Source organism: Micropterus salmoides, unplaced genomic scaffold (assembly GCF_014851395.1).
Source record: "Micropterus salmoides isolate LMB-PRFRI ecotype aquatic unplaced genomic scaffold, ASM1485139v1 Ms_hic_scaffold_8, whole genome shotgun sequence".
NCBI classification, from domain to species: Eukaryota; Metazoa; Chordata; class Actinopteri; order Centrarchiformes; family Centrarchidae; genus Micropterus; species Micropterus salmoides.
In genome coordinates, this window is record NW_024044570.1 from 15,870,923 (window position 1) to 15,884,512 (window position 13,590).

At 39.2% G+C, this 13,590-nt stretch overlaps 2 protein-coding genes across 2 annotated transcripts; one reads left to right on the plus strand and one right to left on the minus strand.

The window, feature by feature from the left end:
- Positions 1 to 2: 2 nt before the first annotated feature.
- On the plus strand, positions 3 to 3,268 carry duox2 (dual oxidase 2). The gene is made up of 8 exons (XM_038706878.1): positions 3 to 119; positions 507 to 693; positions 914 to 971; positions 1,064 to 1,198; positions 1,476 to 1,683; positions 1,788 to 2,002; positions 2,105 to 2,295; positions 2,666 to 3,268. The coding sequence occupies exons 2-8, from the start codon at positions 547 to 549 to the stop codon at positions 2,675 to 2,677; spliced, it is 966 nt and encodes a 321-aa protein (XP_038562806.1). The 5' UTR covers positions 3 to 119; positions 507 to 546; the 3' UTR covers positions 2,678 to 3,268.
- apba2a (amyloid beta (A4) precursor protein-binding, family A, member 2a) lies at positions 3,257 to 10,830 on the minus strand. Its single transcript, XM_038706877.1, is given in 14 exon segments — positions 3,257 to 4,042; positions 5,949 to 6,089; positions 6,246 to 6,365; positions 7,115 to 7,327; positions 7,495 to 7,674; positions 7,791 to 7,855; positions 7,858 to 7,975; positions 8,091 to 8,177; positions 8,714 to 8,859; positions 8,952 to 8,991; positions 9,243 to 9,347; positions 9,596 to 10,250; positions 10,252 to 10,726; positions 10,729 to 10,830. Coding segments are annotated over 14 exon segments (2,493 nt in total). The 5' UTR covers positions 10,805 to 10,830; the 3' UTR covers positions 3,257 to 3,970.
- Between the last annotated feature and the right edge of the window lie 2,760 nt (positions 10,831 to 13,590).

The following is a 13,590-nucleotide window of genomic DNA, read 5'->3' on the forward strand; positions in this document are numbered from 1 at the left end:
CAGTCAATGCATCCTCCTCCCCAGTGACAGAAAGGGGGCCAGGGTATAAAAGAAGTGTATGTTTCCTCAACATTAACAGTTCACTCTCACATCTTCACTCCTCGTCTTTCAACTGTTGGGTAAGAAAAATCTTTCGGATTTGAAATTTTCTCTGTTTGATTAATTGGTTTTATGTGAAACTTTTCTTCTCATTTAGATTCAAATTAATGCATTACAATCAAGACGGGGCTAAGTCAGGGGCACCTATTTACATTACACTGACTGAAGTGGATGTATAGTATTGCATGGCTTTGTGCTGTATACAGATGTATTTATATCTTGCAGGAAACGTAAAAGTGCCAGGGAATGTTGTATGACAAGTTAGATATGGTTTTGCTTAATCATGTGCCATGCTACACAGCAGTAAAATGCCCCATCCTTTATCTACTTTAAAGAACAAGAGCTGCTATCTGTACATCTGGAGGAAACTGAGAACCCAACCACTAACACTGTGTTCACTGTTGCAGTAGTCTAGTCTCAGCTGTGTCCGTAAGATCCGGAGCTAAGATGACTTTCTACGATGACATTTACCCATTCTACCCTCTACAAAGGACCTCCTTCATCTTCAATAGCAGCTTGCTAACTATTATCCTGGTATTCCTTGTGCTAGCAGTCAGTCTTCTTCTCATTCTGCCAGGGATACGAGGGAAGTCGGTGAGTGCAACCCATAAGATAAACTATTTACTCACTGCAGTCATGTCACAAAACGTCATAATTGTTGTCTCCTTATAGGGTTGACATTTTTTTAAACTGCAAAATAATGACAACATTTTATATACATATGTTATATATATAACATTTCATTTCAAGTGCTCACCTTTTTCATTCAATTCGTCTGAACTGATTTTGATTCTGCTCTTTTTCTTCCTTTCAGAGGCTGTTCTGGATGATTAGAATAATTATCAGTTTGTTCATAGGGGCGGTGATAGTGGGTGAGTTTTATATTCTTATCACTGTTGCTGAATAAATCACAAATTCTACTTTTCTTGCCAACATCATTCACCTCTGTGTGCCTCCTCTGTAGCACTCAACTTTACTGACAACTGGGCTGAGGCCAGAGTGACCACTAATGCCACCTACAAGTCTTTCAGCAATGCAGTGGTTAACGCTGAGATCGGCTTGCACGTTGGACTGTACGGCATTAATGTTACACTAAAAGGTGAGTCACTGTTGCTGTTGTCATGTGTAGATTTAATGTAACACACATTATACTGGCAGCTAGATCACTGATTTAGACGTTGACTTAATCGTTGATCAAATATTCTGGACAAAGTTCTGTCATAAATAGTAAAAACTACAATTCCAGTTTGTGGGATAACATGTCAGTATTCTTGCTCTGCAGTTATATATAGTATTTTTTTTAAATCTATCTTGTAAATTAATTTTCATTTTTTCATAATGCATGTACATACATTTTCCCCTCTTTTCTCTCTTAGGGAATCCTATTGTACAGTTCAATGAGACAATTGACTACAATGAGATGTTCAGCTGGCACAACACTATTGAAAAAGAGTATGAGGAAGCTCTGGAGAAAGGGTTACCTAACCCCATCCTGTACATTGCTGAGAAATTCACCCTCAGCAGCCCATGTGGACTCATCTTTCAGTACAGATACTCTGGACGATACGCTTCTGCAACACTCTGGTAACATCACTGCTTACAGTTTGGTATTAACATTAATAAACTGTCAATTTCAGAAGACGGTTGTTAAAAGTAACCAACATTAAATTGTCTGCACACTTTCACAGGACGGCATTTTGCTGCTGGATGCTCGCCAATATCCTCCTCTCCATGCCGGTCATTCTGTATGCTGGATACATGATGATGGCCACCGCTGCCTTCATCTTCTTCGCCATGGCCTCCTTCTCCACCATCATGAATGCGCCACAGTGTGTTTTCTCCATAGGAAGTGACTCCTTTGAAACTGATTACAGCCATTCATTCTGGCTGGCTCTGGCTACAGGTGAAGATAAGAGGCTGCACATTCAGTTCATATGTTTTGTTCATTAAACTGGCATACAAGACCTGAAGGGAGGTGATTTCTACTAACTGACATTTTGTCCAGGTGTGCTGTGCACCCTCATTGGGATTCTGGTGGTGATGTTAAACGTCATAATACCAGAGAAGATGAACGAGGCTTTCAGCATTGGTGTCGACAGTTATGAAGATGAGGACGGATCTTATGGGGAGGGGTACCTGAATTCAGTTTTCCTTAATGAAGTGACAACTTTACCAATGACATCAAATGTCAAGGCGGTAAGTTGGTGACACCCGAAGGGAAGTAATTCCTTTCAACCATCAAGTAACATTTTGCTGCTTGTAAATTGATTTGTCATTTATTTACAAGCAGCAACGGTACATTATTCATTGTCTTTTCATGAATTTGTTGGAAAACTTGACTTTGATATACATTTATTGTTTCAAATTACATATTCAGTTCTACTTTAGGACATTTGAGCAATGTGACCAATGCAGTATAAATAAGGATGCAAGACTATAATAAAATGGATCACTGATATACATCCTGAATCCAGAGTGCTGCACTTTTATGTCCATATATCATTTAAGGATATTATTCCTGCTGTTGCAGCTCATTGACATTTTATATTTTGTTTCTGTGTTTTAGGAACATATATGAAGCCGTCCAGGTTTCCCTCAGGGAGCTTTTCCAGAAAATACTTGAAGATATTTTTGCTGAATATGTTACAGATGAGTGTCTAATTTCACAATTGTTTATTATTAATGTTTATTATCTATGTGACCTTCTTAAGTGTTATAATTGATTTAACTGTAAATAGTTGTAAAGTTCATTGTCATGCTGCAGTAGTTGTAAGTACAATATATAAATGTATGGGATCCATACAGTATGTGTATATACACTGATCAATATGGAATATAGATCAGTCATTGTTCAACTCTTTTTTCATTAGCAATTAACAAATGTTATGTACTAACTGATATTGATTACTTTGATGTTTGATAGCCTCTTCAGGATTTCTTGCAATGCATGCATTTTGCCATAACAACAACATGTGGTTTAATTAGTATAGTTTCTGAGCGGTGTCATCGGTTGAAGTATCTATCTTTCACAGCTTTTGAGATCCAAATAAATGTGAAAACACGAGATGAAGAATGAATACCAAACTGCTTGGATAAGTACAACTGATTCATCTCTAATCCAGGCTAATGTACTTTATGTTTTACAAAATAAAAACAAAACAAACATCAAGCAGTGAGATAGCATTCTTAATGTTCTATAACATTACATTCATTCAGAAATGTATATTTTGATACATTCTTGTACTGTACGCTCTGGTAAAGGTACTGATCACCCATACTGTATGTCTTTGAAAAGTAGGTGTGTCTTTGGCCTTCAGCATCACCATAATACACATAGTTTGGTGCCTTTGTACAGCATATTGTCTTCATTTAATACTTATTGTAATAGATTATCGTCAGATTGAGAATGAATCCCTGGTAATTCTTCATAATAACATGCATATACTGTAGGAGTAATATGGCCTTCCCAACCAAGTCCTTGAGTAATCCAAAGTATTTACAGCAGAAGTACATTTTTAAACTCCATAGACATTATAAAAATGACTAAATAAAAAATAAATGTACTAATTTATCTCTTCATAAGAAAATAATCATGACCTTAAAGCTACTTCTCTTCACACACCAGAAACGCACATACAGTACTACAGACAGAGTATTCACATTGTAAGGCCATTATGACAATGTAATTCAAGATAAAACCTGAAAATGAGAACTGGATGTTCTTTACAGCATAGCAACAAGAGGCCGAAAAAAATAAAATGATAGAAAAATAAATTCTCCTCGTCCCACTGAGCCACTTGTCCATCATCTGTCCATCACCTCCACACGGTCAGACATGCAGAACTACAGTGGGCTGATCCATGCAGGGTCTCTATATGTAGATAGGCGTCTCCTGTCCTGTGAGCAGTCTGAACATCACAGCAGGCATTGTCTTCATGTTGATCTGGCAGACAGGCAGAGATCAGAGCAGCGGGCAAGATTACACAGTCAACTCAAAGAGCCAATTTATAGAGGTACATAAGCACATCACTTGAATCTAGTACTAATTTATTCCAGAGACAAACGACAAATAATTTTGAAAACTTTTTATGGATTTAATAGAAGTAGGAAGAAATTGGGAAAACACACAAATACAATTTCACACTATGTTAACAGCTGGTGAAATGTATAAGTAATGAAGCAGACCAAGAATGGTTGATAAAAAAGCTTTCCTTGGCCATAAATTAAGCAATTTGTATGCTAATAGTAAATTATCGACTGTAAGAAACACATTTATTACTTTGTCTTGAATCTACAAATTAAATTAATAGTTTGAAATTTTGGGAAATACATTCATTCACTCTCTTTCTGAGAGTTAGATAAGAAAATTTACACCAATCTTATATTTGTACAATAAAAATGAAGCTACAACAGGCAGCTGCTTAGCTTGGCATTAACACTGGAAACACGGGCAAACAGCTAGCTAGGCTCTGTCCAAAGTTAACAAAATGTTCTTACGAGAACACTGGTTAACACAAGACATCTTGTTTGTTTGACCAGCACAAAAAACGAAGTGTAAAAACAACACAATGTTGTTTTAGGGTTATGTGACAGACTATTTCCTTGCCCAGTAGAATTCCTACCACTACTTCCTTATAGTCATCCAGCAGAGGACACAAGGAAGTTACTGCTCTTGGAAAATAAATAATCCAGTGCATAAAACCCCACCCATCTACTCCACCCTCAGTATCAGCTTTTTTCCTTTGCTCCAGACCAGCGCAGGCTCAACCGGATGTTAAGAGCTCGTGTTCATCATAGCCATAAATTGCAAGTTAGACAAAGGCTAACTCCTGTAATGCTGCTTTCATTTTCAACTGTACACATGCACATTATATGATAACCATGTTAATGATGTTGCTTACTCGTACTGTGCATACTATGTACACCATTAGGATGGACAGGAATGTTGAATTGTGTGTCTGCATGTGTATGAGTGACAGATTGTCTATGTACTATGTTATAATATTTTAACAGCATACTGTATGTGTCAGACAAATTTACCTCACGACAATAAAGTCTATCTTATCTTACCTTATCTTCTAAAACTGAATCTTTCCTTTCCTGTGTCACGGAGCGCTTGTTCAAGGTGGGGTTGGGTTTGTTAAAAATATTACGAGTAAGCTCTAGACCTGCTCCACATGAAAAGTGCAATGAGATAACTTTTGTAATGAATTGGGGCTATGTAAATAAATACAATTGGATTTAATTGAGTTAGAAGTAATTTTTACATTCCAGTTTTTGTGCTGATTAAACAAACAAAATATAATGTGTTAATCAGTAAGTTTCAGGGGTGCTGGTAGGCAGCCGTTTCCCCCTGTTTGCAGCCTTTATGCTAAGCTAACAGCTACTGGTAGTAGCTTCATATTTATGGTACAGACATGACAGGGGTGTCTAACTTCTCATTTAATCCTCAAGAAGAAGGCGGATAAGTGTATTCCTCAGATGTCAAACTGTTCTTTTAAAACACAACATCCATTTTTGTGTCGGTAAGGATATGAACTGTAATTTGAAGAACTGACCAAAAGGAAATACGTTTTCTCAATCATCGTTCCTCTGCTATAGTTTATCTTCTTCTCCATAGAGATTTAAAATATTTAGCTTTTACCTTTTTACCAAGGTTTTATTGATTTTAGTTAGTGATTAAATGCATGCTGTAGTCCTGTATGTTTCCAATAATCTGGGCCTGGAACCACTCTACATAAAACTGGACTAATCTGTATGTATATCTTTAAAAGGCCTGCATGGTACAGTGATTTGTGTGGTGCAGTAATCAGTGAAAATTGCCATCTTGTAGCATGAGGAGTGCTTACCTCACCCACTGAGACAGACAGGGTTTGAACAATCTTCTCATGTGCCATGGCAACAACACTCTGACCATTTATTTCAATGATTCTGTGTCCAACACGAACACCGCCTCGCTCAGCTATGCCACCTCGCATCAGACTGCAGATCTGAGGATGTGAAAATGACACTTTATATGTCTCTGCGTAGTATACAGCACAATCCTCACTCTTTCAAAACAGTGGCGCTCTTCAGAAGTTGGCAACCGTTCATTTTGAGCCTCAACCTAAAGTTGTCGTGCTTCATACTAACAAGGGCTTACTCACAATGCCATTCTGCACACTGAAACCAAGCTGGAACTTGAGATCAGGTCTCTTGATGAGGACAGTGGTGACAGGAGGGCAGCTCACAATACTCAGCTTTACCTTCACCTGATTCTTCAGACCCTGAACCGTGTCCACAGAAAACAGAAAAGCATATTAGCATTGGTCATTTTAAATAAGTTTCTTACTTTCCAAAACAATGAATGTATCCCACTAACAAGTATTACCTGAAGCCACAAGCTTATTCCTCTGTGTCATAAAGCTTCATTGGTGTCCCAAAAAATATTAAAAACATGATGGGTGCAGTTTCTTTTCTTTTAATCCGACATACATCATCCTGCCTGTTTGAGAAGTGTTTGCTAACTAAAAGGAAATTAATTAGCCTATTTTTCAAACGAAAGTAATTTATTTATTTATTTATTTTATTTACTTACATCTTTCAGTAGCAACCAAAGGTTTTTGGGGACCACAGACTTCTGAGAGTCAAAAAGAACTGAGAGATGGACTAATGAAAATTTCCAGCCTTGTCCATTACTATTTTGTTATTAATGTATGTGGCGTTTCATCGTGTTATTGCATGATTGTGTGGATGGAATAACTCACTTAGGATGTTATATTTTCATGATTCACCCAAACATTTATTCATTCATGTGTTTTGTCCATCCACGTAATTCTTTTGAGGGTCATCTAAGGCTGTAGTCTCCCTCAGTGTGCAATGAGTAGAAAACAGGGGGACAACCTACAGGTCACCAGTCCATCATAGGTCTTATAAAGACACTCAGATCCATCTATTACCACCCACTGCCATTTTCTGATTAAAACATTTCCTTAGTGAGGACTGAATGATCACTGAACATGGAGGTGGCTGATACCTTGATGATGCCCTGACAGGTGGCAAGTGGCAGCCCTACTAGGCTGGTGTCATTTATGGACATAATCTGGTCCCCAACACTGAGTTTTCCGGAGCGAGCTGCAGGGCCACTGTTCAGCATACTGGCCAGGATGACGGTGGGCAGAATGGAGCCCCAACCAGACTCCACAATCACCACACCGAGGTTCTCCCCTTTCTGCTTCTCCACATACAGCTGGAACACAAAAAAAGAAAGGATTTCTTAATACTTCTCAAGCACATTTTAAATTTAAAAAGACATGTCAGTGTTATAGGATTTGTGGGATTCCGGTACAGCCATTTATGGTAAGGGAAATTTTTCATCATCCAGAATTTACCCGGTCAAATAAAAAAATGCCGCACCTCTTTACAATTGTCTGAGTTTGAGAAATGGATGAGGTCATCGTGGTACATTTCTTGTGAGTTGATGATGTCGCTGTATTGTTTCTGGCTCAAGTCAGTTGGGTTGATGCCATTGGCTCGTAGGAACTCTCTGTAGGCCACGCTAAACGCCTGACCGATGGACTGTGCAATGAGCTGTGCCTGTGGAAAGGGAAGTGTTTGGGGAAAACTACTCACAGTGGTTTAAGTGACCAGGAAAACAAATATCTAAAACAAAGCATAAATGCAAAACTAAAAATGTACAATTAAACACTTACATCCTCTGACTCAAAAACATAGCAGATCATCCTGTACTGACTCTTCCCTTCGCAGGCAGAGTCGGGGATTCTGAGAAATCCTCTGATGAGGCCTGACACATGCGCCTCCGTGCCATCAGAACCACAATACTGCCAATGTCAGCGATATAGGAGATTGTACGCAAGGCACTGTCCATCATTGTCTCCTACGTGGAGCAAAAATAATGTCAATCATTACTCACTATGTCTGTAGATAGATTCACTAAAAATGATTAAACACAGAAGGGGAACTGAATCAACACACAACGATCAGTTACTAACCTGTGTGTCAGCATTCAGCACTTTCACAGCTTTAGTGGAGATAAACAGGTCCACTTCTGTCATCATTTGAGAGTCTTCATCTTGGCTCTGTTAAATAAATAACAAATTGTTTTAATCAGATGTTTTATATATATATTTATATATTCTGTACTTAAATCACACTAACACAGGCAAGTGAGCAAAAAAAGGTATGCAACAGCTCCACTATGTGGTAAAGAAATGACACCGCTGTAGCCCAAGTCAGCTGCTAATACATGTACATGTACACTTAAAAATTCCATTCATTTGTTGAAATCCAAATCAAAAGGCACTGAGCTGAACAAGTGTCTTGCTCTTCTACCCAGAGACATCAATTTTGAGTCTTAAACCTGCAAAAAGTCAGTATCTCTGTTTGGTGGCTAGAGCGTTAAAAGCAACTTGATGTAAAGATCCAGGTAACCACCAAATCCTAAATGATTTCTCCAGGACACAAGGCTAATCTATTTGCCAGATTTCTTTGAAATTTGAAATTTTGAGACAAAGAAACGGGAAGAAATTGTACATTAACCTCTTTGGCAGATTTGAATATTCAAAAAATCAAATCAATAGATGCTAACAACCGCCTCTGTGAAGAGAAGGAGTACCTTAATATGACTAACAGCTTCATGGGCCTGGGACATGCGGACAGACTTGGATGGATTTTTATCAGACAACACCTGAGTGCAGCCAAGGTAGTTAGCAGCAAAGATGATCCCATCAATAAGATCTTCTGGCTCACAGGGACCTGGGACTAAGCAGCAGAACAAAAAGGCTCTCATTGAAAAAAACTGTAATGTGCTGCAAAGAAAACTATGAAATGTTAGAGTATTATGAGACAATTACCATCCTCAAAGCTGGGGAAAGCAGCGGCTTCTTGTGTTTTCTTTGAAATAAGTTGACATGTCAGTAAGTTCAACTCCAGTGGAAAACCTTTTTATGGTAATAATACTTGAGAAGACTTTCCGCCATTAATTATCACAGCAAATATTTGTGAGTATTGTGGCGCATATATATTACAAAAGCATTCTCCAAACTTTAGTGTGAATACTGAACAATGTAAAACAGCTGTTTCTAGTCACATCTTTGACTAATCAGATATTGGCTGAATCCTGCTGTTGTGTAATAAGTCTTTACCTTGGCTGTGTTGCTCTCCTCTGCAGGGACGAGCTCTGGAGATTGATGCCCCCTTGGCTGCTCTGGCACGTCCTCAGCTATCACAGCTGAGCTTGGCTTCTCACCCTGTTGTATACAAACATCTGCTTTAACTTAGGCAAGCCTTGTTTGAAATTTTTCTTGCTGTCCTTTGTAGATAATAATCCAATGGGAAAAAGGTGACAAAGACTATTTGTGGCAAAGCAGGTACTGCAATTCAAATCTTGCTTAATTCTCTCTGGAACACAGTGCTGGTAGACTGTATAGAAACACCAACAAACACAGGCCACAGGGGATGAGATCTGACAAAGACCTGGCCTTTTTGCATTGGTTACCTGCTGAGGTTTCTCTGGCCGTGTTTGCCTCTCCTCAAGAGGCTCCCTCTGTTGCTCCGGTGTGTGATGAGGAGCCAGGGATGGTTTGATAACCCTAGGTTCGCTCTCCAGGCTGTTAGCAGAGAGGGGAATGGGTCTGGGAACAGGAGGAGTCTCTATACGAGGCTGGGCTTTCTGGGTGTCGGCAAGCGACCGAGCATGGGAACGACGAGGTGGTGGAGGGGGATGTTGCTTACTGGAACCAGACCTAGCTTTGGTCCGCACAGCAGCTTTTTTGCCGTCCTTTGACGAGGTCTTTGGACGCTGTTCAGAGCTGTTGGTCGTGCATCCTTTCATGCCAGAGACAATCTGCTCAGTGTCCTCTCCTGTTCCCTTCCTCCCTCGGCCTTTACCCTGCCTTTCTTTCTCCTTTGGACCCATGTGAGACGACTCACACTTCTTATTGGCTCCTGGGATATTATGATTTATTGCGACTCGAGAGTCATCTTCTCTTTCCCTTTTTTCATCACCTCCCTTTCTAATTCTTTCATTCCCATTGTCCTGATAAAGGGCTTGAACACTGTTCTCTGTCTCCTCTAAATCCTCTATAAATTTAGCCCCATCCAGCACCTCTTCTATCTCGTCTCCGTCACTGAAGAAGAACCTGTTCTCCCCCTTTTCTAACTCCCTCTGCTTCATCCCCAGCAGTCGGAGCACAATGCGACCTAAAGCGACGGCCTGTCTTGTAAGGCTTAGTGTCTGATTGTGATCCCTCGAATATTTCTGTGCCATGATGAAGCCTGGGAGGCAACTGGTCAACAGCACTGCTGTTCTCATTAATATCATCACCTACTGCATGCTTTATATAGCCAGCATCCTCGGGACAGTACTGTTTGTAATACATCATGTCCACAACGCACTCCCTGTTTAAATGCAGCACCTGATCATAGTCCTGCTCAACATCAGAGCCCACGTTGTCATACTCAGAGCAGGTGTCTTCCATGTCTTCAGGACTACGGTCACAACTCATGTAAAAGTGGTTTGCAGGGTAAGGAGGAGTCAGCTGGTCATTGTTATCATCCTTCAAGGTACACGGTGGTTGCTCAGACGTCTCCTTCACCAAATCTTGCTGCTCTTCTTGGCTCTGTTTTATGAGTTCTGGACTGGGCAGGGTGGAGGGCTGGGAGCCAATATTTTGGAAATGGTTCCTGGCCTCTTTCCATGAGCCATAACCGGCCCTGTAAACCCACTACCCTCAACCCTGTGAACATTAATAGATAAACAAAATTAGATTTCTGAGATGCTTGCATTATGCTCTCTGTAAATTTTCACTTGATATCTTCAACAGCACATTCATACTCTGTTACTGCCTTTTATTCAAATAAATCACTTAACAAATATTACATTTTATAAGAGAATTCACACAAATCAAATTTCTTACTGGAACCAACATTATGTAAAACTAAACTGCCTCTCCTTCTATAAATACACACATCATTTAGCCAATACGATTCCTTTTCAGCTATAATACAAACTCTTTCCTTGTTTACTTTGCAAGCTTTAACAATACAACCCAACAACACATTCCCAGAGCATCTCTGAATCACTCCACACCATTCCAGATTCAAACAACATATGATCAAAGATTCTTTTGCACACTTACACAAACATTTAGAATGAGATTCCCTGTTATATCAGAGCAAATGTCTCTAGTTCACACGAACACAGAAACAATCCCTACTTCAAGGAAAAACTTATTAAAGTCATAATAATGTAATGTAATAATGTCTATTACTTCTACACCATCTAACACATGTGCCTTTTATCTGTGGTGACTGCTGATGTTGTTTGTTATCTGTCATCTTGTTTTGTTGTGTCTGCTCTAATTTCGCCTTGACATCCTGCAGAACTGCAAGTGAGTCAGGCCAGTAGCATGTGATGTTTTTCTTATGTAAAATCACTGTTACCTATTCCAGTCAAAGTGTACCCTCATTTACAAACTCATCCCTGAAACATTTATATAATGTGTTTAGTGTGGGAGCCACATTTATGACCCATGACTTGTGTCGTCTGAGGAGACCGTTTATGAAATAGTACATCATTCTTATGACATCTAAAAAGCATCCCTGATGGATGTTTGACCTGGACTTAGGCACAACACAACATCCTATGTACTGGCAAATGAACAGATAAGTTCCATAAGAATGTCAATGTAGCTTGTTGAAAATGTATTTGCACTCTTTGTCGCTTTCATGATTTCTTTTAGTTGTTTAAGGAGTCAAACAGCAACAAAAAAAGAAAAGATACAAATCACAACACAGTTACACTGAATCAAACAAGGTCATAAAGCACTATAGAGCTGAATTGATTCATTAATTAATCAGTTAGTTGATTGACAGAAAGTTTTCCTAAGTTTCTGTGATAGTCACTTGAACATCTTTGAGTTCTGGACTGTTAGTCAGACTGAAAAAGCAACTTAAAATTGTCAATGCTTGTGCTCTTGGAAAATGTGATTTCAAATTATTTTTATAAATATTCTGTAGACCAAACAATTAATTGATTAATCAAGACACACAAGATACGGGATGGCTGCCTCACTGTGTTGGTGCGCACTGTTTTGTCTTGTTTTGTTGGTGTTACATTAACGTAAAGTCTCCTCATCAGACTCACTGCATTTCTTATTGTCTCTGCTGATTGCACAAATTCTCTATACTTAATACTTTGAGCATTTAGACATTACATACTCTTCGTTTAAAATACTATCCAACTCTCTTGAAAAACAGATATATTTTACATATTTGTTTAAATATGTTTTGTACTGTAAATGTCTACTTTATGTATAATTCTTGACTTTAGCAGTACTTGTTATTTTTCTTCTTTCTTTTACAATAGTTAAACCTGATTCTGAAGAAAATAATTGTCAGATTGACTGAAATAATAGTTAGTGGCAGCCCTACAGCACTGCATACAGACAACATCAACAAATGGATATTAAGAGTGAGTCTATTCAACAAAATAAATACTAATCCTATGAATTTTACATACATTGTTACACACTGATCAATTGATTAGAGTCATATATTTGTTATTTTAAACAAATGAAAGGCAAATACCCCCCTAGATGTGATAGAGATCCACCCAGTCTAAACATGTCAACACCCTCATCTGAATATGACCCGTAAGCTTGTGGCTGAACTGGAAAAACGCTTCTGGATGTGATTTAGCTTTAACACACTAAACACAATAAATCCCCACTGTTCACAGATTTGATCAGATGATAATGCAACTGAGATTATTATGAGCACAAAAACCTAATCTCCCCCTATCCCCTCCGTAGTATAACAAGCGGACCTTATCTTGACCTCTCCATGGTGCTGAAGTGTTAATTAAAAACAATAAGGTTTATAATAGGCTTGGATTGAGGATCGGCATTTAAGATTTCACGCCCTGCCCTTGGCGTATTTGTGGTGGCATTTTATAAACGCATTACGCCGAACTTTTGCCGCAGCTGCAGGAGTGGTTGTTGTGGTTGCTCCGGTTTCCCCACAAGTGTACGTCGCATTCCCATCTGCCAACATAAAATAATCGGATGTTTTCCTGCGCATATAGCACGCGGTGATAGAACTGATTCCCTCCACACATGCACACACACACATACACACACACTGCTGTTTTCACCATCTGTAAGCAATATTATCCTGTTGGTGCAATTCACATCGACCTTGATTTGAAGCATCGAGATTGCACCATGCTGACAACCAGCTTAAAGGGCTGATGTAGTACCAGAGGAGCACATCTCAGCTTTGTCTTCAGCCCTGCTATCGGGAGCCACATCAGGCCTTTATGCATCTCTAGAAAATTTGTTTTTTTACATGTGGGCCCATACTTGGATAATTCCGCGTGGCACTTACCAACATCAGTCCTGTCGGCGCCCTCCTTGTAAAAATGCCCGTGTGCTGATCAGATCAGATTGCTCTCCGGAATGGTGATTTTTGAATAAAAGCCGCACAGCAGCC